At 53.8% G+C, this 27,832-nt stretch overlaps 8 protein-coding genes across 8 annotated transcripts; 5 read left to right on the forward strand and 3 right to left on the reverse strand.

Annotated features, from left to right (window-relative positions):
- Positions 1-180: 180 nt before the first annotated feature.
- Positions 181-1,968, forward strand: J4E88_003609 (uncharacterized protein; the record flags this gene model as incomplete). Its single annotated transcript, XM_049397258.1, has 1 exon — positions 181-1,968. One exon carries the CDS (start codon positions 181-183, stop codon positions 1,966-1,968), a length of 1,788 nt encoding a protein of 595 aa, XP_049256646.1.
- Positions 1,969-3,029: 1,061 nt separating this feature from the next.
- J4E88_003610 (uncharacterized protein) lies at positions 3,030-4,184 on the forward strand (the record flags this gene model as incomplete). Its single annotated transcript, XM_049397259.1, has 1 exon — positions 3,030-4,184. The coding sequence occupies one exon, from the start codon at positions 3,030-3,032 to the stop codon at positions 4,182-4,184; it is 1,155 nt and encodes a 384-aa protein (XP_049256647.1).
- A 2,475-nt stretch (positions 4,185-6,659) lies between these two features.
- Positions 6,660-7,809, forward strand: J4E88_003611 (uncharacterized protein; the record flags this gene model as incomplete). Its single annotated transcript, XM_049397260.1, has 2 exons — positions 6,660-7,292; positions 7,357-7,809. The coding sequence occupies 2 exons, from the start codon at positions 6,660-6,662 to the stop codon at positions 7,807-7,809; spliced, it is 1,086 nt and encodes a 361-aa protein (XP_049256648.1).
- Positions 7,810-11,186: 3,377 nt separating this feature from the next.
- NPS6 (NRPS) lies at positions 11,187-17,152 on the reverse strand (the record flags this gene model as incomplete). The annotated part of the gene is made up of 2 exons (XM_049397261.1): positions 11,187-16,610; positions 16,658-17,152. 2 exons carry the CDS (start codon positions 17,150-17,152, stop codon positions 11,187-11,189), a joined length of 5,919 nt encoding a protein of 1,972 aa, XP_049256649.1.
- A 1,435-nt stretch (positions 17,153-18,587) lies between these two features.
- J4E88_003613 (uncharacterized protein) lies at positions 18,588-19,347 on the forward strand (the record flags this gene model as incomplete). Its single annotated transcript, XM_049397262.1, has 2 exons — positions 18,588-18,736; positions 18,795-19,347. 2 exons carry the CDS (start codon positions 18,588-18,590, stop codon positions 19,345-19,347), a joined length of 702 nt encoding a protein of 233 aa, XP_049256650.1.
- Positions 19,348-19,394: 47 nt separating this feature from the next.
- On the reverse strand, positions 19,395-23,437 carry J4E88_003614 (uncharacterized protein; the record flags this gene model as incomplete). Its single annotated transcript, XM_049397263.1, has 3 exons — positions 19,395-22,144; positions 22,200-22,436; positions 22,489-23,437. 3 exons carry the CDS (start codon positions 23,435-23,437, stop codon positions 19,395-19,397), a joined length of 3,936 nt encoding a protein of 1,311 aa, XP_049256651.1.
- A 384-nt stretch (positions 23,438-23,821) lies between these two features.
- Positions 23,822-25,111, reverse strand: J4E88_003615 (uncharacterized protein; the record flags this gene model as incomplete). The annotated part of the gene is made up of 1 exon (XM_049397264.1): positions 23,822-25,111. The coding sequence occupies one exon, from the start codon at positions 25,109-25,111 to the stop codon at positions 23,822-23,824; it is 1,290 nt and encodes a 429-aa protein (XP_049256652.1).
- A 588-nt stretch (positions 25,112-25,699) lies between these two features.
- On the forward strand, positions 25,700-27,083 carry J4E88_003616 (uncharacterized protein; the record flags this gene model as incomplete). Its single annotated transcript, XM_049397265.1, has 2 exons — positions 25,700-26,659; positions 26,715-27,083. The coding sequence occupies 2 exons, from the start codon at positions 25,700-25,702 to the stop codon at positions 27,081-27,083; spliced, it is 1,329 nt and encodes a 442-aa protein (XP_049256653.1).
- Positions 27,084-27,832: the final 749 nt, after the last annotated feature.

Genomic DNA, 27,832 nt, shown 5'->3' on the forward strand with positions numbered 1-27,832 from the left:
CGCCATGTAGGTTGTTATCCGTTCCAACCTACATGGATCGGAAGGCTCGTGTCACCGACGGGTGGGGTCACTTCTACACACCGGCTCGCACTGACTATGTATAGCAGGCCATGACTGGTCGTAAGATATCTTGTTACGACTTATCACACTGTTCATCATACCATAGTCACACGCTGTCCGATGTCTTCACGATCTTTCCTCCAAATAGGCGTCAATTTCCTGGTCTTCTTCATAGTTCGCTCGACTGCGCAGAGCCACCTCGATGTGCCATGGAGTGACAAGAAGTATGGGCCCGATGGGCCATGGCAAGCTGTGCGAATTACGGTCGGAGGCAACGACACCAATCTGAAAATAGGAGGTCAGAACCACGCCGACGTCGACGTCTACCCGGGAGGATCGTTCGAGAGTTTCATCTTCAGCCAATCGGCTTGCGATCCTTTCCCTGATAGTACCTGTGGTGAGGGAGGCACATGGGAGCCAGATGCTGGTGCAACAAGTTTCCTCCCACTGGGTGGGTGGCACCCTACTGTCCAGATTCCATCTTTCGGTCTAATTGCGGGCCCCGCGAACTACACTGATCGAGCCTTGACGATCCGAGGCACAACAGTATGGAACGCCTCAATCATGCATACGAATTCAGGAAACATCACGGCTTTTGATGGTAAGCTGTCAGGGATGAGGCTCGGCTACTTGGGTCTTGGGGGCGGAGAGCAAGTGCAGACCTTCTCGGAGAGCGACACTGTTGCGGGGTACGACGTATCACTCAACGTTTATAACGGCAAGCTATATGAGGATGGCATCATCGGTTCATATTCGTACCTGCTACATATCGGATCGGCTGCATTTGACTACCCTGGCTCGCTGGTCTTCGGTGGCTACAACAAAGGTCGCGTTATAGGTCCTCCAACGTCCTTTCGAGACCAGGATAAAGTCGACCTCCTTGACATTGGAATCGGGGTTGAGTTTGGCGAATCACCCTTCGAAGTGGACAGCATCAGTAATCTGCTCGTCGCCGACACTGGCGAGACAGGCAAGGCCCAACAAGTCATCATCGACCCTCGTAATCCGTACCTCTCACTACCGGACAACACATGCGAAGGCCTTGCCAAAGTACTTCCGATCAAGTACGATCCAACGACCAAATACTTTCTCTGGAAGACGGATGACCCAAACTACGCCAAGATCGTCACCTCTCCCGCATACCTCAGTTTTACCTTCCCCCCTGGCTCTGGAGCTAGCCTCAACGTCACGATAAAAGTCCCCTTCGCTCTACTGAATCTCACGCTCGACACCCCTATCGTCGAAAAGCCAACACCCTACTTTCCCTGCCACTCTTACACGCCTACAAACGAGGATGACCGCTATAGACTAGGCCGTGCGTTCCTCCAAGCAGCGTACGTTGGTCGCAACTGGGCTTCGCAGATCACATGGCTGGGTCAAGCCCCAGGACCAGGCTTCAATGGTCAGGGCCTAGGTGATCAGCTCACAGACATTGCCGACGGAGCAACCAGTCTAGACTACTGGGATAGCGAGAAGACGAACTACTTCAACCAGAGCTGGGCGGGACACTGGAGTGTCGTTGAGAGTGTGAAGCCGAACACACCTAACGACACCGACGTGAGCACATCAGGGAGTAGGACACGGTCTGATCAAGGACTGTCGACGGCTGCCAAAGCAGGTATAGGCATCGGTGCTGCACTTGGCGGTATAGCTATCCTCGCTACTGTCCTCTTCCTATGTTTCCGACGCAAACGCAACCGTAAAGTCGTCCCAGATGATGGTCTTCCCACGCCGCAACAACACGCCTATGGCTCGCCAATGTCACCAATGTCGGCGCTGTCACCGATGCCAGCTCAATATGGTCAGCCAGAGAAAAAGAACAATGAGTTCTATTCGGGTACTCAGGAGATGTACACGGCTCCGGTAGCTCAGGAGTTGCCTGATTCGAACGACGTGCGACAGAAGTGATGAGTGCAAGATCTACATTGGTTCTTGGGTCAGTACGGTATGGAAGAGTGTATTGTTTTGCGAAACAGTGTACAAGTAGGTGTGGCGTCGAGGTTTCTCCTTTTTTGTGTGTTGACGATTTCATGATGGGGTGCTGTGTTTTTGAGTTCAGAGGCGTTGGCAACATCATTCAGAGCATTCAAATGCGCAACGTTGGCGATTGATAACTTTGACCTCACGCACGATGACGCGGTCGATATTAAGGAGCAGGGGATTGAAATCGGTGTCATGCGGGGTACTGCTTTGAGATAGATTTTATGTGTGTCAATATGCAATGATTACAACTCATGCCTTCCATCACCACTGGCAAACACGCGCGTGCTTCTGCACAAGATTCTGAGTAATTGAGGAGATGTAGACCTCACCCTATTCTTCAACAGAACTACTGAATAGCAACGAAAGATTTCTGGCTGGCATGTCCGCGCTGAGCGGTTGAGTTTAAATCTTGTGCGATGTGCCCGTCTGCAGGCTAGTACGGGAAGGGACTCAAGCAGCGAGAGATGCCTGTCGTGCGATAATGCACGACAAAACATGCTTACGCCCAGCAGTGCAATGGGCAAGACATATATGATGCGTCGCAAGACGAGATGCGCATCGCGCAGTATCCCTCCTCCTTCAGTATATCTTGTTGTAGAATGGCGGGTAGCGTTGACGATGGCGGGGCCAGCCCCACGCTGAGCAATTACAACAGCCTCGTCGCGATTGGCGTACCAACCGCACTACTACTTACATACCTAACCCGCGTCGCACTGCAATGGTACCGTCTATCGCACATCCCCGGACCCTTTTGGGCATCAATCTCCACCTACTGGATCATATCGAAATCCCTCAAAGGACAACTTCCACGCGCGACGAAAGAACTCACGGATAAATATGGCCCGCTGGTACGCGTCAGTCCGACTGACCTGGTCACCAGCGACCCAGACATTGTGCGCAGAACAACGGCAGTGCGGTCTGAATACACACGAGGGCCATGGTACGATGCAATGAAGCTGGAGCCTGGACGCGACAATCTCTTTTCGATGCGCGACGAGACGGCGCATTTGAAGTTGAGGAATAAGATGGCTCCTGGCTATTCCGGGAAGGAGAATGAATCTATGGAAGGCACTGTTGATGAACAGGTAGCCGCTTTCATCGATTTGATCGAGACGAAGTATATCTCGACCGCGACTGAATACCGACCTATGGATTTAGCGCTCAAAACGCAATACTTCACCCTGGACGTCATCAGCGCACTGGCATTCGGGAAACCGATGGGGTATCTAAAGCAAGACGTCGATCTCCATGATTACATCAAGATCACCACGACATACGTCCCCGTTATGATGGCGCTTTCGTACGTACCTTGGCTGGCGAATCTGTTACATTCGCGCCTGTTGAGAGGCGTGCTTCCCAAAGAGAGCGACAAGCTCGGCTTCGGGGCCTTCATCAACGTTGCAAGGAAGGCGGTTGCGGAAAGATTTGCATCCAAGGATTCCAAGCCAAAGTCCGATATGCTCGGATCTTTTATTCGCCATGGTCTCACACCAGAAGAAGCATCGAGCGAGGCGCTCTTGCAGATTATCGCTGGTAGCGATACTTCGGCGTCTACAATTCGCGCTGTGATGCTGCATACGCTGGCCAATGCGTCTTCTTATAGAAGACTGCAAGCGGAGATCGACAACGGCATTGCTGCTGGGACGATTTCTTCGCCCATTACGGATGCTGAGGCGCGACAACTACCGTACCTTCAGGCTACTATCAAAGAGGGCTTGCGCATTCTGCCTCCAGCGAGTGGGTCGAACTTCAAAAGCGTTCCTGCAGGCGGTGATATCCTTGCCGGCAAATTCATTCCTGCAGGCACGCAGATTGGGTCTTCCTATCTCAGCATCCAGCACTCTACAGATATCTTCGGTCCAGATGCTGAGCTCTTCAGGCCAGAACGTTGGCTGGACGCTTCGGAAGATCCTGCACGTCTTGCGCACATGGCCAGTACCGTGGACCTAGTCTTCCACTACGGAAAATACAAGTGTTTGGGCCAGAACGTCGCCTTGATGGAATTTAACAAGGTGTTCGTCGAGCTATTGAGGCGATTCGACTTCTCGATCGTACATCCGCACGAAGCGGCGAAGATATACAATGCCGGGATGTGGATTATGGAGGACTTTTCGGTCAGGGTCACACGACGTGTAGTCTGATTAAGACATGACCAGGGCTGAGTGAGATGCCCTTCCCATTGCCGTAGTGCTGATGCACTTGTTAGGTCTTACGGCGGGTTGCGGCAGATGTCGACATAGCGGAAGGGAGGGAACCGACATGTCACCGAAAGTATCAGAAGCAAGGTTCATGTCATCAATCTCGGCCTCCGGGTAAACCATGTCTTGTATTGACGCACTTCAAAACCAACGTCCGGACAAATTGAACAATGTATAGCCTGCTGTGTAACTTGACAATTTAGGTGAATGCGACGAGTCTTACGACTGTGAGACGTAATGAAATTGACCACTACAGGCTCAATGCGCACCTCATAGATGATGACGACTCCAGTTCGAGACAATGCATCGCATAACGAAACTGCGGAGTTCAGCGTGGCAGGAACAGGTCCATGTGGAAGAATATCGAGAAGCATGCGCCGCAGTATATACTCGGCTTCCCAAACCTAGCATCACTGCGCCAACCAAAACTGCTGATCGAAGCGTGGCAACGGAAAAAGGAAAGCCTGCACGAAGAAGCATATACAGTTCTCGGCTTCTCAGACCTAGATCGCGGAGACCGCTGATCACCGCGCAGCGACAGAATTCTTCTCCCACAGGTGTCAGAGAGTACTCGGTTTCCAAAACACCATCTGGGTCGACCACGAATGCCTGCGAGGCGTAGCGCGGGTTACATTGCTGATGAGAGCACAAAAGCATCATATGCTCGATTTGCCACGTGCACGCATCGCGAGCGGTACCAGTACCGGTGTTCTCCAACCCAGCCGTGTGACTTTCCTCGTTGGGGGACGCTGCCGCTGGTAGAGACGCTGGTAGCGGTAGGCTCTAGTGGGTTATGTGTAACCGAACAACAGTCCCATGAGGCTGAGACACGCCCTATAGTAGCGCGAACATGCGTTCTACACATAGATTGAACGTTTTTCTTCTTTGCTCATGTGGCACATGCCCGTTGCGGCATTGCTTGGGTTTGCACTGGTGAGTCGTCTGGCGGTGAAGAAGCATCGCGGCACGCCGGGCTCGCCGTTTCGATTGCTAAAAAGAATCTTACACGGGATGGTTTTTTTTTCGCACGCCTCGCAGGTACTAAGCTCAGCCTTCTTCAGCCCTCGAGCAGTAGTGTTATTGTTTTTCTCGTGTCCGTGCTGGCTAGCGCTGAGTAGCTGGCGGGGTAGACCGTATTCCTCCTTCGCCCTCACGCACTTTCCAACATCATCACCACGCTGCTTCGTACTGTGGAATTGGACCTCGTACGACGAGGCATTGGGGCGTCACGATGGAAGTGGAGCTTGCCACTCGAAATAGACGGCCGATAAGCCTGTGCGCGAGGGGATTGCGATGGGGAGTTTGCGTGATAAGGCGATAGTGGATTGTTCGGGATGCTTTGTGCGAGGTTATTCCCGCCTGTGTGTGGAGCGCCTTTATGTGAGGCGCTGGGGGTTGGGTGTTTAGCGACAGGAAGTGCATGCTGGCCGCAGATCCCCCTTTCAAATCACAGCCACTTTGTTTGCAACGGCAACGGCTGCTATCTTGCCGTCGCACAATGGATTGTGGCATTCTAATCTCAGCTGAACGGGCGAAGGGCGATGCTAGCAAATCCTTCAGTCGAGATGACGCTGCCGTATTCAATTGACAACTCACCCGCGCGCGATGTGACAGTCTGCATGACAGTAGGTATGGCACGCTGGCGGACGCCATGTTGACCGGAGCATTACTAGACATTGCTAGATACCGAGGGCGTTCCTGAGAGCTATATTTGGCTGCACGGCATCTGGAAGCGAAGAGAAAAACACGATGCGCCATCCAATCATGGCGGCCCTGCATTCCGGCAGCCGGCAGGTCCGCCTCGTGAACGCAGCGTGGGCAGGCCCAGGAAAAGCGACAAGCTCCACAGTAGTTCGTTCACGTCAGCGCGCTGACAATTTCCGCGCAACTCGGGGTCGGCTCAGGCCCAGGAGCCCACGGCAAGCAGCATTATCCTCGTGTGTAGACTGTCAAGCCCGAGGTTGGCCTGACCTGGGCGCCCGGCCAGCGTTTGATGAGCCACGGCTTAAAAGCAGTATAGCCTCCCACTTATCATTTGTTCCCTCTGCTGTAGCTCGCGCACGCTTACTTACTTTCCAATACTACGTTGCAGGCCTAGGCCGAATTCACGCCCACGGTACATGCGTGCTTCGTATTTCCATGACCGATCATCAGGTGTCGCTGGTGAGACGGCTCGTCAAGCGCACTGCGAATGATCTGCAGTACGAGGCGCGCGCGCTGTGGATAGTCGGGCGGTAAGGCGGAAGATGCAGGTCCCAGGTATAAGGATGACTGGCCGTCCTGCATGTCGGGATCTTTTTGTACAGCTCGCTCAACAATCACACCAAGCAACCGCATTCGCTTTTAGGTTGTTGTCCTTCGCTTTCCTGCTACTGTCAATCGGGATCTTAGTACCTTTTTAATACTTATACCTTAATCATGCGTACCTCAATCTTGTCCGCCACCTTGGCTGTTGTAGCCAGCGTTTCTGCGCTTCCATCTCCTCAGGAACTTCCCCTGACCAAGCTGATCAAGGCCCTACCCCTCAACATCTTCGCCGAGACACCAAAGTTCGTTCAGCCCGTTCCTCTCGCGGATGCCAAGCGGATATTCGAGGAGCACAATGCCACACAGCCAGAGGAGCCTGCTGCGCAAAACCAAAACTTCCGCGTCTCTACACTCGCTGCCGCTGCAACATGCGCCAACCCCCGCGTCCGCGTTGAGTGGGACTCCTACCCCGACAGCAGCAAGCAACAATTCGTGGATGCCATCAAGTGCTTGATGGGCCGCGCTCCCTCAGGCCAGTTCCCCGCAGCCAAGAGCCGGTATGAGGATCTCGTTGCACTCCACCAGACCCTCACACCCAACGTCCACGGAAACAGCAAGTTCCTCCTCTGGCACCGATACTATACCTGGGTCTTCGAGGACATTCTACGTTCAGAATGTGGCTTCAGCCAAACCATGCCCTGGTTCGACGAGACCAAGTACGCCGGTCGCTTCTCGGCATCATCCATCTTCTCAGCCAAGTGGTTCGGAGGCATTGCCCTCGGCGGAAACTGTGTAACCAATGGCGTAAGTACAACCCCATTGTCCGACACGCCTCCTATAACCTAACCCAGCAACTAACACACCACAGGCATTCGCCAACCTTGCCATTAACATCGGCCCCGGTTCAGGCAACACGCCCCATTGCCTTGCCCGCAACGGCGATGCCGCCAAGACCCAATACTGCAACTCCGACTACGTGAACCAATGCAACGCCTACGGCGACTTCGCCGGCATGGCTCAATGCGCAGAGGGAGGCCCCCACGCCTGGGGCCACAACGGTATCGGCGCTGTCATGCAAGACACGTACGGTTCGCCCGCCGACCCCATCTTCTGGCTCCACCACGCTTTCGTCGACCGCAACTTCCGCATCTGGCAGAACGCCAACGGTGCTCGTGTCAACACCATCAACGGCAACGACGCATCTGGCCGGGCCCTTACCCTCGACACCAACATCAACGTCTACGGTATCCGTCCTGATGTCAAGGTCAGGGATGTCCTCGACACCACTGGAACGACACTGTGCTACAAGTACAACTACTAGAACTTGTTAGGCTTTTGTGCTTAGCGTTGCTTGGGTGGCAGTGCCCGTTTACGCCTTTTCGTGTTCTTAGCGCTTCTGTAAATATTTTATTAGAATGACATGTGTATCCATGAGAACGTCCTGTCGATTGTGAGACTATGTGCGACTGGTACCATTGGGTCGCATGGCCCCTTCATGTAATGAAAGTGGCTGAAACAGGCGATATTGTAACAGTACTGACGGCACACAAGACACCGACCCCATATCCTCATCTTTGCAGGTTCTGACTGTATCTCACGTGAAGATTATCGCCAAAGCTAGTTGTCTTGTAGTGCCTCTTACTGCAAAACACCCTAAGAATATACGCGATGTTTTATGCGCGACCCTGACGAACAATGGCGTGTTGATCTTCAGGAGAAGCCTTTTATCAAAGCTCATGAGGATAAGCTTTTCCGTGCTTGATGAATCGCTACTATGATGCAATTGAGATTGGGGGGAGTTCGCAATTGTCGATCGCAAAGTGAGCGTTGTGAGCCGTCAGCGGGCACTGCCCTCCACTGACGAGATAATTCTCAACGTCAGTGGCGAGCTCATCGTCCCTCTTGTCCAGTCGCCATCCAAGCACATCTCCGTTTTCACCAAGCGTTCCCGATACAGTCGCACGCTTCAGCGACAAGCACTCTGCTATCTCTTGCAGTACCCGCGGCCATGCGCAATGCTGAATAGACCTCAATGGCACCTTGTGCTTTTCTTCTGATGCGTCGTTTGGGCCTGTCTTCCAGGAAACGTCGCGTAGCCTGAGATCCTTCAACGTGGAGCTGTGTCTGCTGACAAGTGACACCAATGTCTCCGGCGTGGCAGAAAGACCAGACAACGATAATTTCCGTAATTTGGGCCATGTAGTTTCAGCAGCGAAAACGTGGCGGATGCTCGCAAGTGGTGCGGTGGTCTCCACTCGCCCGTTTTCCAGGCCAACTTTGAGACTTTCGAGCTCTGGTAGGCACGCAATGAACATCTCCAGGTTTTCCATTAGTAGTTCCAACGTCCATTTAGTACTTTGGAAGCGCCAATCACCAGAGAATCCAAATATCGTGATGTCCAGACTTGTTAAACAATGCAGTTCACCCGGCTCCCATGAGGTGAAAGCCTCAAGTTGTACTCTGTCTAACTTGAGTTTTCTCAGCGAGGGTTTGCAATATTGCTGTATAGTCCGGAAAGCCTCCACCCCTGGTAGAGCATAGAAAAAGTTGATACCTTCTCCTCTACGCAACACGGGAGGTACGGGTAAAGCGCGGGGTAGCGCATGTGCCACTTTTCTCACACCTCGGTGGGCCTGCGAAAGCTGGCCGTTGACCATGTGTATCGAACGTAAGTTCTGAAAGTTTCCAAGCGCCTCAAACTGGCTCATCGTTTGTCTTGCGATTCTCTCGTCCTTTACTTTGTCACCATAAGCCTCCCACTCTCGTCGGTCCTCCGCAAGCTGAGCATATAACGGCTTATCTAGCTCTTGTGAGTCGCTCCGGCGATGTCGGGGCAGGTGACGACCTGCTGTGAAGTCCCAGTACATTTTCCATTCGTGCATGCCCTCGACGCGATAAATATGCCATAAGTTGTCGTCCCAGAAGATGGTCTTGACACATCTTCGAAGTCGATCATTTGCACTGAGCTTCTGCAAGCGATCGATGCTCGCAGTACTGTAGTGGAAGACAATCGTGTTGAAGAGTTCTTCGGTACCTATCACGCACAACTGTTTGCTTGCGAGCCGATAGTGTGGTAAATCGTCACGGTGGACGTATGTTGCGATAAGGCGATGTATCTCTGCGGGAAGGTGCGGCACTTCGGCTGTCATGTTGAATCTCTGCGGCAGGAACCGGGCAGTGATGTTTGAGTGCGTGCTATGGGCTAGGTGCTACTGTTGTGCGTGGAGTGGAAAAGATCATTCGGGTGTCACAAGGCAGACGCGGGGCATGATGGAATGCTGGGCAATCACGCTAACCACGAAAGCACGTGCCATGACCAGGACGCGTTCCTTCCCGACATCGATATGCTATCTGGGCATACCTAGCTAGAAACAGACAAGATGTAGGATGAGGACGGAGTACAGTTTTCCATAGAATCACAAGAGATATGGGATACCGGATTGATCTAGAAGAGAGCGCAGGTCCTGTCTTTGTCCACCGCCAACCGAGCTAACCCATTTGGGCAAGGAAAGAGCCCCTTGCTTTCTCTTCCCAACCACCGCCCTTTCGCGGACTCAACCACCACAACGCGCCATGCCGTCGTCAATCATTCACACAATCCTTCCTTGCACCAATCCTGGCATCGATGCGAGAATTTGTAGCCATCTTCGGTACAATAAAACGCCGAATTCCAAGCACCTGGCCCAGCGTCGCAAAGATCAGTTGGGAACGGCTGGCGCATGCATCCGTGGCAACTCAAAGCGTCATGGGCGTATTCCCCTTGGCAATAACTGTGAAGGAGTGTCTGGTAGTCTTGGCCTGTAGGAGATCAGCCTTGCTATTCACCGAGCATATTGAGGAACGGAGAAGAGATTGCAAAAAGGTGGATTGGGCGAGATATCGAGAGGGATAACGTACCTTTGCCCCAAACGACTTCGTCGAAGCAATATGTGCGACCAGGTTCGCCATCGCATTCGACTTGGCCTTGAGCGGGAATAGGACCGGTAAGAGCTCCTTGTCTTTTACTCAGTCCTTGTGGAGGGGCCGCTGCTGCAAAGACGGCGAGAGAGACGATTGCCAGAAGAAGATTCATCGTGGCGGATTGTATATCGATCAAGGGGTGAAAACGGTGTATATCAACGAAGACAGGCTGATAGATGTTGCGACGCAGAATTTAGATGACATGTCACTGGCATAAGTAGGATGCCACTGGGCGTGACGTGGTCACGATAGATGGGCGCCAAAGGCAACAAAGCCATCCGTTAACTATCACAGTATCTCATGTCCGCCTGCTCTAACTCGAAACCGGAATTTGTAGCACGAAGACGTTGACTGAGATGAACTTTGTCACACCTAGACTCGATGACAAGCACGTGCGTAACGCTACGCGCACAGTTGCTATAGCATCATCAGGAAGTCATATCCGTATGATGCCTAGCCGGAGAACCTCGAGTCACAACATCAATCTCCAAAGACGCCGTCTAAAAGACAGAGTAGGGTGATTGTGCGCAGCGAACAATGCTCAAGAGTGTTGCATCCATGGCGAAGCCTAATAGGCAGAACAAGGCAAGAAAGAGCGATACTAAGCCAGAGCGCATACACAGTCACAATCCAGCAGGAGATGTCGGGATTCTTCACCCGATCAAGTTCGCAAGGGCCTGAACTGAAAACGCATCATAATTTACACCAACGCCTATCACCCAAACACCATAACGCGATCTACATCACACCCTCAAAATCTTCCAAGCTCGGCTTGCTCTCCTCGACAAGTGCATCCCCACCATCGAAAATCTTCTCTCCCACCTTACCCTTCATCAAGCAATCTAATGCCTCGCCAACCTCCTTCAACACCCCCCTCGCAACGTCCTTCCACTCCTCAAAAGTAACAATCTCAATACCCAACTTCTTTCCTCCATCCTTGACAAAGGCCTGGCACTTCCACTCCCTCAACGGCTCGCCATGCGGATACAGCGTCTCGAACTTCGCCTCAACACCATTGCCAAACGGCAGTTCTTCGACCCAAGCAGGTGCTTGGTGGACTACTGTATCGAACCAGTTGACCTTCTTGGCGTCCCAATCCGTGCAGTTCTCCACGATCTCCATGAAGCCCATGGACTCGTAGGCTGCGGAGGTAATGTGCTGGTGTTGCACAAAGTTCAACAAGTCGAGGTACGTCCAGCTAGACTTGAACGGTACGCGGAAGGGAATGTACTGCCATGTCGGTCCGAAGATGCGATCAGCGTTCGCCGCGCCGATGTTTCTTCCCGAGACGACCTCACCAAAGACTACGTCTTTGAGACCAAGTCGCTGTGACAGAACGAGCGCCCATGCAGCGGTTGGCAGCGACCCGATGGTGATGTTTGCCGGGCGGGCAGAGATGTCGAACTCCATGTATACATCCGCAGGGCCGCGGTGTGTGAGCGGAATGTCGGGCTTCATGACAGACATCTGGGAGCCAGAGAGAAGGTTCTGCCAGTAAGGGATGGCTTTAGGCATGTTGTCTAGAACCACGTGGTTTACGTGCTTGCTGAACGGTATCGTCTCTGGTACGTCGGTGCCTGCGTATAGCGCGGAGAGCTGCTCGTACAGGATGGGAAGACAGATCTCGTCGTATTGGGCGTGGGAGATGCGGAAGACGAGGGTTGAGGCGCCGGTCTTTGCGCTTGTAAAGAGGGTGAAGGATACGAATGACGATCCATGTGGCTTGGGTCCTTGGATGTCGTGTTTCGTGAATGCTTGGGCGACTGTGTTGATGTCTTCGTTGTCTGGCACTGCGATCTCGGTGTAGGGAACCCGCAGAGATGACAGCACTACGCCAAGTACCTTGCTCTCGTCTTTCACGAAAACGGTGCGCAGAACTTCGTTGCGTGCCACGAGCTCTTGGCAAGCTTGCTCGAGCTTCTGACGATCGACTGGTGTGACGAACTTGATGAGTTCGTAACGCAGCGAGTAACGTGGCAGATCGACGGTACCCTCGACAGCGAGTTGCTGGAGCGGCCTGGCAGGGTATATATCCGCAATCTGCCATGTCTGATCTTGCAGGTATGCACCGATGCGGTCGGCACTGTATAGCGACATCTCCTTACCGAGCGCGGCGGAAGGCGCATCGATGTTCGCGTTAGTCTGTGATGCATTTGCTTCCTCCGCGGACGAAGCAAGTTCGGAAAGAGATTGGCTTTGGAAGACTTGCGCGACGGTGATGTTGAGGCCTTGAGCGCGCGCGTCAGATACGAGACGCATGGCACCGATGGAGTCGCCTCCAAGCTCGAAGAAGCTGTCGCTGCCGTTGATCTCGCTCTTGGGCATACCAAGAATGCGGCTGAGGATATCCAACAGCTTATCTTCTTTCTCGTTGCTGGTCGAAGCCGCCAACTCGGACAACGACTGGCTCTGGAAGACTTGAGCCACGGTCAGATTCAAGCCTTGTGCGCGCGCATCGGACACGAGGCGCATTGCACCGATGGAGTCACCACCCAGTTCAAAGAAGCTGTCGCTGGGCTTGATCTCCGTCTCTGGCATACCGAGGATACGACTGAGAATACTGCACAGCTTCTGCTCGTTTGGCGACGACGCCTTTGACTTGGCATCTTGAGTCGGGCTGTCGATTGGCGAGGTGCCTACACCACTGTCGCTCATGACATCTCGCGGCCTCATCGCCTCTGCATCTCGTGCTTCGGCAGGATCGAGAACAGCGACATCACCCAGCTTGCTCTCGGGATTACCCAAGAACGCCGTGATGATGCGATTGAACACGACAAGTACCCTCTCCATAGCGTCCTTGCTGATGCACTTCGAATCGAAACTGGCCATGACCAAGAAGCCGTTCTCGTCCAATGTGCACACGAGCATGAGTGCGTATGTGTTGAACTTGAGTGCTTCGCGTGCGGCTTCCGCGTCATCAGCGGGAAGGAACGTGTTAGCCGGGGCAGTCTCCATGTCGACAGGAGCACCGTCATCGTCCTCTCTGGGATGCAAAACAAGACCTGTGCGCAGATCGCATGCTACACGCGCGTCCTTGCTTAGTCGCCGGATGTTCTGCAAGCCCAAGTGCTCGTGCGGAATCTGCTGTACAGTCTGCGCATGGACGGCTTGCAGGTACTCAGCAATTGGTCGGTCGAGATTCAATCGGACGCGAATGGGAACGGTTGTGATCATGGGTCCTTCGATTTCCACAATCGCGTGCACGGGTGCGGACCGACCTGTCAACGTCTCGCCAAAGACAACATCTGGATGGCCCATGTACAGAGATGATGTCAGTGCCCAGGCTCCACGGATGATAGTTGCCAGAGTGAGCTTATTGTGCGCTGATGTTGGAACGGTAACGTAGTGTTCGAGCAACGAGTCGGCTTGGGTGACATATCCCTTCTGCGGGAGAGGAGGGAATTGATGTGGGTTGACGCCGTTCAATCGCTCTTTCCAGTAGTCTCGAGCTACGGCTGGATCAAGGCTGGTGAGGTGCTTGATGAAATGCTTGAAAGATACAGGTCTTTCAGTCGTGAGGCCATTGAAAGCGCGGTTGATGCGATCAAACACGAGAGGCATCGACCAGCCATCGTATACAGCGTGATGCATCGTGATGACAAAGTGAGTCTTGTCGCTACCGGCTTCTTGAGCCAGACCGTAGCGGAAGAGTGCAGTCCCTAGATCCATAGCCTCCTCGCGATCGCGTCGAAGATACTCTGCTGGATCAGAACCATGCTCGCGCAGTAGTTTTCCGTCCTTGAGGACGACTTGGTAAAGACCGCGGCCAGAGACGTTAACGATCCTTGTGCGCAAGATAGGTGAACCCTGCACAGCAATATCGAAAGCTTTCTTCAAGCGCTCAGCTGTCGCTGATGGAAGAGTCGCAACTCGCTGAGCGACATACGCGTCCTGGAACTTGGCGGAGAGAGCCATGAGGCCTTCTTGAAGCGGCGTGCAGGGAAGAACGTCCTCGACTTCGTCGACTTCAACACCACACAGCTTGGCAGTTTCCACTTGTGCCGACTTCGCTTCCCAATCCTTTCCAACCAGCGAGAAAGCAGGTACGTCGTTCGTTGCTTCTTCCGACAACGGTGTTGCCTTGGCTGCCATGGCCGACAGGGTAGGATTCAGCATGATGTCTGGAACGTGTAGCAACAATCCAGCTTCTCTCGCAAGAGGAACCAGCCTCATCGCTCGGAGGGAGTCTCCGCCCATACTGAAGAAGTTGTCGTTGGCACTGAAATCCGCTTCTCCACCCAGAAGCTTCGCCCACAAGGAACGGAGCTTGAGCTCCGTCTCAGTAGTAGGCTCTTGCTTCTCCGAGATGACTGAGTTGAAGCGCCTGAGATCTTGGCGTGTGACGGAGGTACCGATCTCGCGAAGTCGCTTCCGGTCTGTCTTGCACGACACTAGTAGTGGCATCTTCCAGAGCGGGATGTAAGCGCTTGGCACCATGTAGCCGGGAAGGTCGATGGCGAGTTGCTTGGTCATGGCTTTGAGAGCTGACTGGAACTTGGTGGTGAAGCTTCCGAACACATTTCCGTCGAGATGTCGCATGCCGTTCTTCTTCTGCTCGACAAGGAAAGCGACGAGCGTCTGTTCACCACCTCCACTAGGCTTGATGACTTCAACAGCGAGTTGAGTATCTGCGGGGAGATGCTTCTGCATGTTGAACTCAATCTCAGCCAGCTCAATGCGCTGGCCTCGGAGCTTGACTTGCTGATCTTGACGTCCGACGAAGATGGGCTCACCGTTGCCATCAGGGTCGAAACGTACTAAATCACCGGTCTTGTAGATGCGGCCATGTCGACCCGGGTAGCTCTTGCTACCTTTGAGCAAGAACTCTGGATCTTCGATGAACACTTCCTTCGTCTTTGACGGGTTGTTGAGATACCCGTCGCCAACGATGGGGCCTTCGATGAGCAGCTCGCCGACTGCACCAACAGGAACAAGCTTGTTGTGATCTTCGGGCTCGGTAAGCCAAATGGCACACCCCTTGCGCTTGCCCATAGTGATGTATGGCTTGGCGGCCACGTTGTCGTTGATGGTCGCACCAACAGTAGCTTCCGATGGTCCGTAGGCATTGACGACCCTGGTCCTTTGACCCCACGACATTGCATCGCTAGTCGACACGCCTTCGCCACCTAGCGCGATGGAATCCAAGTGGTCAAGGATGTCGACGTCCAGCGTGCGAGCGACCGAGGGAGTCATGCCGGCGAATGTCACGCGCATGTCGCGCATGGCACCGCTCATGTCGTTCATCCGACGTTCATCGGAAGGTGTGCAGAGCGTAGCACCGTGGGCGAGAGTGCAGAGCATCGAGTCAATACACACGTCGAAGGCATAACTCGCGAAGTCCAACACACGAGAATGCGATCGATAGCCCACAGCGTCAGCGCGCGGTATCGCACCAGACGTGTACTGACTGTGCGTAATGATGCATCCCTTCGGAAGACCCGTACTTCCACTGGTAAACTGGATGTACAACGGCTGGTCAGGTGATACTGGTGCGAGAGTGGTCTTCGGTTGCTGCGCAGCAGCTGGAGAGTACACCTTGTCAAACTTGGACGCGGAGATGGGGATGATAGTCGCCGATGGGGCGACACGCGCAGCTAGCGTAGACTGAGCTTTCGATGAGATGAAGAGCTTTGCACTGACTTGCTGCACTACTGCTCGTAGGCGGCCTTCTGGTTGTGCTGGGTCAAGGAGCGCGAAGCATGCGCCGGCCTTCATGACAGCCAACACCGCAACTGAAGTCCATCGCGATTTCTCGAAAAGTACCGGAATGATCTGACGCGGCGAGTCGTCCAGCAGCTGCAGGGTCTGCGCCAAATCGGTAGAATAATCTTCGACTTGACGATATGTCAAGGTGCCGTCCCAGGCCTCGATGGCGATCTTCTCCGGATTGAGCGCAGCCTGCTCGGAAACCTTCTCATGCATGCAGAACCTCAACTCTGGCTGTAAGGGATAGTTCCAACTCCAGAGCTCATCTAGTTCTTCTTCGGTAACAGGCATGAAGGAAGAGAGTGTGTGATCAGGGTTGCTGAATAGGGTATCAAGAATCGAAGCAAAGAAATGAAGTTGCGAAACGGCTTGGTGGCGAGACATGGTCGTCGTCTGCCATCTTGAAGTGGCATGGAGAGAGCCCCCCTCCCTTCTGAATGATACTTCAAAAGTCCACTGGGTCATGTCAGTCGTGTCAGGGAAATGCTTGGGCTGGTTAATACCTCATGTAATGATCCATCGTTGAGGAAAAGAGTAACGTTGTGCGCATCATAGTCCTTTGATCGCACATTGCTGATCTGTGACTTCAAACTCCCGGCTGTTTGGTGGCTGGCGAAGTTGATATCGGTTGTGTTGATGGTTTGCGAAGCCCGATCACGGCCATCGACCGCGCCCCAAGTGAATTGATGGAAGACATCTCTCTGGTATCGGTGTACGAGTACCGACCATGCAGCCAGAACAGTATCCACAACAGCATCTGAGGTGAGGTCGCTGGGCATTAATGCCCGAATCTCGTTAGCTTTCGAGCTGTGGCCGTTCGTATGCAGAACGTCATGGTCGCCATTCTGGGTTGCGGCCTGCTTGTGCGTCTTCGAGGCGCCATTGCTTTGCACCTTCTTCGCAACATGCTCCTCTGGAGCACCACTGAAGTTTGATACATGCTCGCCGTTGCGAAGATGCATCTTGTCGCCGCTCAAACTGCTATGTGGTCTCTTCATGGCGAGGTCGGTATATATTTTTGGAGAAGATGTGGAGCTGAGGAAGACGTGTATATTTCCGAGTCCGATGAAGACCCCGGATACTTCTGTAGCAATAGCCAAGCAGTGTAAAGCCGCGAGTCCACCAAGTTCACCCACGATCTTCCGTCTCTCTCACAGACTAAACTCTCCACACATCGCGCCAGGATGAATCTCCGGCGCGAGCACACCAGACCGCTTCAAGTGACCCATCATCCTCGGTCGGACAGCCGTCGGCGTCATAGTTTTCTCTTACGACGCGAAAACAGGGTCCACTATATCGCGCCATTGTGTCTTTCTCGATGCAGGCTGTATTGCGCATCGCCTAACGTAAAACACGGAGGCGATGTCACCAATGTGGGATCAGGCGCAGTACCACGATTTAGCCGTAAAGAAAAGCCTCGTCCGCCCCTGCCCACCCATCCCCACACTTAGCGGATCAGATAATTCTAGCGTGAAAGGCGGCGTCATGAGGCTTCATCTGATAAATTTGATGATGTGGTATCGATGCAAGCGCGGAATTGCCCGATGGAGTAGGAGTCATGCAGGGTTACGTCTTTGGCGCTGCAGATCTTTTTCATCTGATAACGGCCGATGTTCGGAGAACTACTCGCGTCCAATTACAGCATCAATGCCCGTTGCTTGCATCGATCGACAGCGTCCACCGGCTTTAAGTGTCGTGCATCATTCGTTAGGGATGTTGCTGGTTCAATAAGAAGGGCCGGTCTGCAGTATGCACGCTGCACATACGGGATACGGCCATCCCACGCGTGAACGACACGGCAAATTCTCTTGTACGCGCTGATCGCGGCAAAAGGTGGATATGCGCATGGCCATGGTATTTCTCGGATTTGGCGCTCTAGGCGTCATCCGGTTGTACGACGGCACATCCCTCGCCGTGGCCGGGAAGTTTCGCTAAGGACGGATCAGATAACTTTAATCGGCACATGCGAGGGGGAGGCACAGGCAGAACGGCCGGTACGCCTCAATGGAGAAGGTCTGGTTGTCGTCGGTGGCGTGAGGGTTTTTCATGTCGTAATGTGGGTCTTGCATTCTAGTTTTGCGCCCTGTAATTTAGCGTTGTGAGGCAGGCGGTAGTGCTTCAGTGACAGCCGAGGAGTTGGCACAGCTATGGTGCCCGTCCTCCAACTGCTTGGTATCAAAGTATGTTGTATGCGTGACTGACGATCTCTGAACCGCAAGGCTGGGCATCGAGAGTGGATCGTTGAACCCGCGTGGTTAATGGGCGATAATGCTACCAAGTTCATGTCTTTGGGTCGAACAGTTCGCTGCAGCTGTCAAACGTTACCAAAACCTTCTGTTTCTAAGTTTACGTCTTGACTGGCAGACGGTCTAGATCCTTCCCCGCTGCTCGATCATCCAAACGACACTACACTGAGTCGACGAATCGTTCAATATGGGCTTCGTAGTCCTCCCCGCTCTGGTGCCAGACATTAGCGCGGTGTACGATGTGCACTTTGCAGCCTTCAAGGACAGCCCGATCACGCGCGCGCTGTTTCCTTCGGCTACCGAGAGAGATTTAACAGACTCAACATCCGAGTTTCGGTAAGTGCCGGTCATTGAATCGCGTGTACTGTCGGACGTGTGGACTGACTAGGAGAAGACAGGCTCACACCGGCCATGTCTCGGAGTACTGGAAGACAAGTGCAACGCAATACACCCTGAAGTGTGTCGACACCGAAACTAACAAGATCGTTGGTATGGCGCTTTTCGACGTGTACATCGCGCCTAGTGATTGGAAGAGAGGCGAAATTGGATGGCTGAAGGGCAAGGAACGTGAACGGGCCGAGGCACTTGTGAAGCCTCTTTGGGACGCGAGAGAGAAGCTGTGGCTCAATGAGAGATACGTTTACTGCCACGTGATGGCCGTGCACCCGGACTACCAACGGCGGGGCATTGGCGAGTTGCTGTTCAAGTATGAGATGGACATTTGCCGGCAGACTGGATTGCCCATGTACATAGAGAGCTCCAAGGAGGGCATCAAGCTTTACGAGAAGATGGGAAGCAGAAGATTGAAAGAGAAGCTGGTGCACAAGTCGGAAGACATTACTCCGGAGAAGACTAACGGCGCGAGGGAGGACCAAGAGCTTCCATTGTTCGTCTGGCTGCCGGAAGGCGCAGAAAAGAGACTACCAAAGTCTGTGGAGCTGGCGTGAAACTGCCATGGTGGAATGCGATATAAAGATACATATTACGAACAAATCTACCCAAGCATCTGATGGAGAGCGTTGACGCGGTAACTCTCACTGCGTTGCACCAGTTCTTCGTGACGTCCTTGGTCCACAACTTTACCCGCCTCAACCAAGAAGATCACATCGGCTCTGGCGATCGTCCTCAGTCGATGCGCAATCGCGATGACGGTCACACCGTGACCCTTGACAGCCCGCTCGAGGCCTTGCTCCAAAGCCTTCTCACTCTCCGCATCCAATGCGCTCGTACTCTCGTCCAGCAGCAGCAACTTCGGCTTACGCACAAGAGCTCGAGCAATGGACAAACGTTGACGCTGGCCGCCAGATAGCTGGTTGCCCTTGGAGCCACACTCGGTATCATAGCCTTGGGGAAGATCCATGATGGTGTCGTGTATGTTCGCCAGCTTGCAGGCTTCTTGAATCTCTTCGTCGGATGGGGTGTGCCCAGGTCTCGCTCCTAATCCAATGTTGAACTTGATGCTTCCTTGGAAGAGAATGTTCTCTTGTGGTACATAGGCGATGTCATCGCGGAATGACGCGCCATGATGCCGAGAGATATCGAGGCCGTTGATGGAGATGCTACCGGAGGAGGGAGAGTAGAATCGTTCAAGAAGGGCCAGAACAGTGCTTTTACCTGCACCAGATGGTCCGACCAAAGCGCAGAATTGGCCGGGCTGGATGGTCAAGGAAAGAGATGTCAAGACCGGCACACCAGGACGTGCTGGATACGAAAAGCCCACGTCTCGGAAGACAACCCTAGCACCACCTTGTGTGGTAGCTGGTATTGGAGATTCAGCCAGTGCCTCGATGTCGTCCTGGTTCTTCTCCGAGAGACTGGGGTCATCACGGCGACCCGCATCAGGCGTATCCTTGCCCAATTCGATTAGTCCACAAATGCGCGACATGGCACTCTTGGCCTTGGAGATCTCAGGTGCAAGCGTGAACAGCTGACCCCATAGCTGTGCGGAGACAAGCATGGCGATCAGGATGACGAAGAACTCAGTTTGGGTGTACCTGCCTTCGATGATGTTCTTGGTGCCCCACCAGTAGGCGAAAGCGTAAATAAATGTACCACAAGAGTTGGCGACGGCCAACCAGACGTTGGTCTTGAAGCTCTGCTTCACCATCTCCTTGCGTGGAGCCTTCAGCGATCGCCTGTAAGTTGAAATGATCTCCTCTTCGATAGAAAGTGCATGCACAGTCTTGATGTTAGAGACGGCTTCGATGGTAACACCGATAGAAGAGCTGAAAGCTCCAGCGTGCTTTGCGGCGAATTTGCCAATAGCACGCAACTGCATGAAACCGGCGCCCAAGAGAAGTGGTACGACGACGAGGCAGACAATTGCGATTCTCCATGCGAGGATGTGGGAGAGGATGATGGCGGCTATAAAGTTGACAACGACGGAGAAGAGTGTGCCAATGATGGAGCCGCTGAAGCCCGCTAACGATTGGCCATCTTTGGTGATGAATTCGAGGAGCACAGTGGGGCTTCTTGATTCAGACTCATGCCATTGTAGCGGCTGTTGGAGTAGCGTGTGTAGAGACAGGTTGCGGACTTTGTAGATCAATCGTTCCGACAAGAGACCAAAGGACGCCCAACTGGTGAAGTTGGCCAGGAAGGCAACACAGGCAAGCATGAACCACATTCCAGAGAGGAGTTCACCTCTAGAACGAACATACTCGGGCGTGTTGCATGGAGACATGGTGCCCATGATGTTACCGAACAGGAGACCCGATCCGCAGTACTGGCCACCTACTACCAGTGCTGCCAAGAAAGCCAGCATTACGAGAAGTAGGTACGGTCGCGTCAAAGGAAGCATTGTCTTCCTGATAGAGCCCGCAATGACGACACCTTTAGTGTGCTCGACAGCTTCCGCAGCATTGGCGTCGTTCGCTGGTACAGCATCGGGCTCCTGCGCACTTAGCGCCAACTTCTCATTGGTGATAGAATCGGCATCGCGGGAGTCCAGACTGGTTCTTGAGCTGGTCGCACCGTCGTCAGATTTGACGCTTTGGAGATGAACCATGTCTGCGTATGACCCTTCCAAGTCCATGAGTTGATCGTGGGTACCTTGTTCAATGATGTCACCCTTCTTCATGACGATGATCTTCGCTGCAGCTCTGATAGTGGACAATCGATGAGCGATCGAGATCACTGTCCGGCCGCGGGAAGCCCGTTCAATAGCAGCTTGGATGCGCTGCTCACTGGCTGAATCTAGAGCAGCGGTGGCTTCGTCGAGAATCAAAATACGAGGGTCGCGGACAAGAGCTCGGGCGAGAGCAATACGCTGCTTCTGTCCACCACTGACGAGACTGCCACTTGAGCCAACCGAGGTTGCGAACCCGAACTCCAGGCGATCGATAAAGATAGCAACATCAGCGAGGTCAGCAGCATCTTTCACAAGTTGAACGATCTCTACAACTTCAGGACCAGCCTTCTCGGCGACTTGAGCAAGATTCTGGCCGCCCCTGACGTCTTCCGCAACTTGAGCGAGGACTCCGCTCAGCAGTGTTTTCTCGAGATGCGCATGAGGCGGGCTGTTGACGAGACCGAGAGCAATGTTCTCCAAGATGGAGCGATCAAGAAGTGAAGGTTCTTGCTGGACGAGACTGATAAAACCTCGGAGAGACTTGATGTTGATGTCTTTGACATTGCGACCGTCCAGAAGTACATCGCCAGATTCCGGATCATAGAATCGGCTGATAAGACTAGCGACTGTGGACTTGCCGCTTCCGGAAAGACCCACGATAGCAGTCAGTTTACCTGAGTTAGATGGTCAGCATACGTCCTTCCATTTCGTTCCATGTAAGTGACGTACCAGCTTCGCATGTCAAAGAAATACCGTTCAGCACGGGATGATCAGGCCTTGAACTGTACGTGAACGCGACGTTGCGGAACTCAACAGTCCCATCAACATGAGTAGGCTTCTCCGCGGATGACGAGGTGTTGTCGATGGTGGGTTGAGTCTCGATGTCCTTGCGCAAGCGCTCGAAAGCTGATATCGCCCCGCCAAACAATGGCAACATCGGCGCGATCTGACTGAGAACGATGGCACCTAGTATTGGAGGTTAGCATCGGAAGACTTAAACGATCGGTAAGATACTGACCATCGAGCAGAATGAACGTGACGGTGTAGATCTCTCCGATAGTCGCACTGCCTTTGCCCTCGAGGGAGTCTGCGATCCTGCGACTACCCTGCCAGTAGCCTAGGGCGCTGGCCGAAAAGGCGATGAAGTACAGCAGACCAGCCTGAACCGCAGCGGTCGTGGCCTTCTTGACACCCGCCTCACGAGCATCGCTCAAATGGCCCTCGAACTTTGCCTCGAGCCTGGCATTTGCACCCAGCGCATGCACGAGGCCCACATGACTGAGAGCTTCAGACGCGATGGCGCTAGCGGACCCAAAGCAATCACCGACCTTGGCAGCATACTTGCCAAAGAAGTGGCCGCCAACCACGGCCATGAGCAAGAATGCAGGGATTAAAGAGACGAGCATGCCAGCGATCTCGGCATTCTTGATGAAGCCAACGATGTAGGCCGTGACACAAAAGGAGAGGCAAGTCAGTGCCACGCCAACCTTTTCGCCAGTACCACTCTCGATTGACTGGATGTCACCGTTGAGTCGAGAAGACACTTCTCCGGCCTGTAGGTTGTCAAAGAAGGCCATGTCCTGTCGCAGCAGGTTTCGGAGGTAACGGTCTCGGATGCGTTGAGCTAGGCGCTGTGATGCCAAATTCCAGCATACAAGGTGCGTGTAGATGCAAGTGAAAGTGCCACAAGCAATGTAGACGAGCAGCAGGATCTTGGGCGTGATGTTGGCTTCTTCAGATCCGTTGGAGCTACCTTCGCGGTTGTTGCATGTCGCAACATTGATCTCGTCGACCAATTGACCGAAGACAATTCCGATCAGTGGGAATGGTACGCCTGCTGCAATGGCAGCTATGGCGCCCACGAAGACCAGTATCTTGTCGAGCCATGTCGGGTCTGCGTAGAAGAGGAGGTGTAGGAAACCAAAGAAACGCCTGATAGAGGCCCCAGAGGGCTTACTGAACGGCATTGAGCCTGCGAGACGTGGTTAGGAGCTCAAGAAGGAGTATCTCGCGCCGTATGCAGTGGTGAAGCTGCGCGAAGGCGCCTGCATGAGGTTCACCCCCCGGGCGCTATGGCCGCGCCAGGAGGCAATGGCCAAGATCGACATGGTGCAGCAGCAGGGTCAACTGCTAGCACAGCGTGAAGAGGCATAGCGTCACGTGAAGAAGGATGCGTGGTGGAAAGTAGTGTGGGCCGGTGTGGTTCGTGTGTGGAGGCTTCAGGACGTGTCACCGGCGAGTCACTTGCATTGGGTCTGTGCTCAAGTTGCATCAGATTAGATAAAATTCTGCACCATCTAGCGCCTAAACCTTGGAACCCAGAACCCACAGCTGCGCACCATCATCCCGCTCTATATCCTAGCCTGGACCTGTAGTCCGGCGCCATCCCGTACTTCAGATGACCCTGTCGCTGCCTTGCGCACGATCTCGCCAGCCATCAAGGCAATGTCCTTGGCCAATGCACGTCCGCCCTCTGACTTTGAGGACACCAGCCACAGCCGGCAGCCCTCCGCGACGGCGCCACGCTTGAACTGAACTTCCTCCAGGCTCTCTCCCTTTGGCCGGCAGCCCAGTATAAGCGAATCAATGCCCTGGAACAATGCCGTGTTTGCAAGCGGACTTGCTGCCGTATCCCTGATGATGAAGTCGGACTGTGAGCACGCGGCAGCAGCGTCCTTCCCAATGATGACGCGCAGTCTGAACTCGCCCTTGGACTGGACTAGCTTCTCGTACGCGCGCATGTAAATCGTCTGGATGAGCTCTGATGCTTCCGTGACGGAGGCTGGCTGCGCGCTAGTCGGTTTGGCCCAGATCGAGCAAAGTTGGGGTTGCGACGGCTTCGTGTCGTCGAGAACCGTCAAAGGGGCCAGCGATTCGTCCTCTGTCACGACGGTAATGTTTCCCAGACGCGAGCAAGTCAGAAGATCGTCCAGCACCTCGGCAGTCTTTTCGCCTGAGCCAACAAGGGACACGTTGAGTCGGGGCTCATTGGCGCCTCGCAGTTCGTTACGCCTGCTGGGGTACTCGTCCATGGAGATAATCCGCTGCCCGGATAGGAAGTCAACAGTCGGTAATGGCTGCGCAGCCGGACTGCTCGCTCTTGATGGGGAGGGTGCGACAAGACTCCTCGCCCGCACCACGTATGTCTTGCCTGCGCTGTCCTTGACGGCCACCTTCCAGCTTTGCACAGCATCTGCCTCAACCTCGGGCGCTACACCAACGACTTCGCTGCCATAGCGGACTTCGTCTTTGAAGTGCTCGGCGGACCACCTCATGTAGTCTCCGAATTCTTCTCGCAAAGGGTTGAGACGATCCGAGTTTGAGAATTCGATGAGACGTTTACGAGCGAGCAGATAGTTGACATAGCTGAAAGCAGTCCTTGGGTTGCGCAGGGTCGCCAGGTCGTACATGAAGGGGCTCTCCATTCGCGTTCTCGAGATGTTGGATGTCGATCCCCATGAGAAGGATTTCTTCTGCTCGACGAAAAGCATTTTGGACGGCGTCTTAGATTCGCGATTGGCGATGGCTGTGGCGAGTTGAGCTGCGCCAAAGCCGACACAGACAAGGTCGTAGTATGGCGATGAATCCGCCATGGGCGCGGCAGTCGCTGCGTCGCTTGCTCTTCTCTCGGTTGAAGTCATTTTGGAAGATTGTTTGGTCGATTTACAGCAAGTATCGATTGTCGCTTTCTTGATTTGTACAGCAAGAAGGTGTTTCTGCGCTAAGAGATATAGTACTACAGCGACATAACACGATTGCACAGCTCAGGCACAATTTGCAGACCCTGCGCACTGGCCATCATCAGGTATATCGATGCCCACGCTCGAAACAACGATGTCACCAATGGTTAGCGTCGCCGGTACAGAATGCGCGATGCATTTTCGTCCACTGACGCCGACCTGCATGGGTTTGTGGAAGCTAGACTGCGGCCCACATGGGGTGGATCAGCCACCAAATCGGAGCTTTCCTCACGCCACCTCTTGACCACAACCCTGTGACCTGTTTTCCTTGCCGGAGAATGGGTAACAAATCCACCTAAGCCTGCGTAATGCAGTGGCCTAAGCTATACCGGATATTGGGAACGACCTCGGTTAAACATTCACGCATCGTATTCCTGAGCATCTTGAGAGACTTCAAGCATCCGGGTTATAGCTTCTCGTCCATTGCTGTCGCATACTCGACTGTATTCTCAGTTTCTTCTTCTTCATTCTCAGTTATTGTTCATCACCATGGCGCAGCAAGCTAAGCCGGATACCGCGCAGGAACCGCTCGTTCTCAAGCTTCCTCACCCATACCTTACGGCATACACTGTCGCGAACGTGGCACCTAAAGGCCAGTCTGCCAGCTATCAAGTTCAGCTCTCGTCACAAAACGATACCGGCAAAGGGATCGCTCCACCCACAACTCTGCATAACGAGACTGTTACGTTCAGCGACGTTGGGACTTTGAGCCAAGATGCTGTACCGCCGATGGGAGATAACAGTTCTTGGGCGCGCACTCGAAGATCTCCATATGTGACAGTTACGTGGACCCAAGATCGTCCATCTGTCCCGCAGCTCTGGCTCATCGCCTACGCGTTGGTCTCGCTGCATCCCCTAGTTGAGAACTTCCGCGTGCTATTGTCAGGGAAGGACTCTCAAGCACTAGCCCAAGAGCTATACGCCACTGGTCTCTTTCATTCGCATCCAAAGGCTTCCGACGCATCGGCGCCTCATGATGGCCATCTCCTCTTCCGAGGAACATTCTGGCAGGGCGCGGCATCTCCATTCGGTGCTCGTCCAGTCTGGGCACCACACCTCGACGCCGCAGGAAAGCCGATCGATAGGCGATATCCTCCTTTTCCGTTTCAAAATGCGCCATCAACGCAGTTCCCCGCTCTCCCCCGGCACACGCAGCATCCAGTTCGTGAGCCAAAGCCCGAGCCGGGCTCGATCATCTATAGCCGATGGGTTCCACATCTGAAGGAGCACTTCACGATGGTAGCTCTCGACTACACCAATGATGAGCATCTCCGCCTATTCAACAAGTGGCAAAACGACCCACGTGTCGCTGCGGGATGGAACGAAACCGGTACCCTGGATCAACACCGCGAATACCTCCGAAAGCTGCATGAGGACCCCCACGTACTCACCATGTTCGCGGCTTTCGACGACATACTATTTGCGTACTTTGAAGTTTATTGGGCGATGGTAAGTCAAGATCGTCTCCGATCTCGTACAACCTATGGACTAACACATGTCACAGGAGGATCACATGGGTGCTCACTACCAGTCCTCGCCTTACGACCGTGGCAGGCACTCGCTCGTCGGCGACGTGCGGTTCCGAGGGCCATATCGCGTGTCTGCGTGGTGGTCCGGTCTAATGCACTACATGTTCCTCGATGAGCCGCGCACCTGGAACCTGGTCGGTGAGCCCGCAGCAACGAGTAGTACAGTGCTAGCATATGACTTCGCCCATGGCTTCCACGTTGAGAAGCTTATGGACCTTCCTCACAAGCGCAGTGCGCTGATGATGGTCAACCGGGAGAAGTTCTTCACGCTGAGTCCATTTACTTGGGACGGCGAGAAAAAGGTTCGCCCAAGCCTGGATGCAGGCGCGAAAGCGAAACTGTGATTTGGCATTATGCGCTCCTTTCTTGATACCATGTAGCTATACCGACTTTCCATTAATGTAAATATCACATGTCCATCTTCCAACTCAAAGCGTGAGCCATTTCCCTTTCCGATCACGTCGGAACTAGCTTCCGTTCCCAAGTACCGCAACCCGGGTTTCGCCTGGAGACGGCCGCAAACATTGTGATGTGCATTAGACAGCTTCCGCATCGCTTTTCACAAGCAAACTTACACCGTTGTACGACATTACATTCATCCGGCCGTTCGTATATCCCACACTAACCGACGACACGCACGTCACATATGACATGACCTCACGCCCCGTCCAGCCAATAACGACCGTCTCACCCCCGGTCTCCTCGCTGCAGCCCGCGGATCTGATAATTAGCCGCAATGTTTTTATCTGATCCGTCGGTGCATAGCGCACAAGCCAGTGCGCACCGCGAGTGGACGGCGGCATGTCTTCGACCGCATTTTCAAACGCGCTCGGATGACGGTCACTTTGTGGAGATGGGGTGTGGATGCAACACGTAACGGCACTGCAGCGACACGACAGGACAGGCCCCGGCTACATTCTCGAACTGGTAGATCGCTACGCGCATGGTGGATGTGGATGAAAAATTATCAGATGCACCGGCATGACACCTGGGCGCCTGATGGGGCAGGCCAGTAAATTATCTGATCCGCTGGAGGTTATTGCCCAGCCGGATACAAGGCGCTAGAGCATCCTTCCCACTCTCTCCACATTGA

Source organism: Alternaria novae-zelandiae (assembly GCF_023758075.1).
Source record: "Alternaria novae-zelandiae strain BMP 2774 chromosome Unknown scaffold_6, whole genome shotgun sequence".
NCBI lineage: Eukaryota > Fungi > Ascomycota > Dothideomycetes > Pleosporales > Pleosporaceae > Alternaria > Alternaria novae-zelandiae.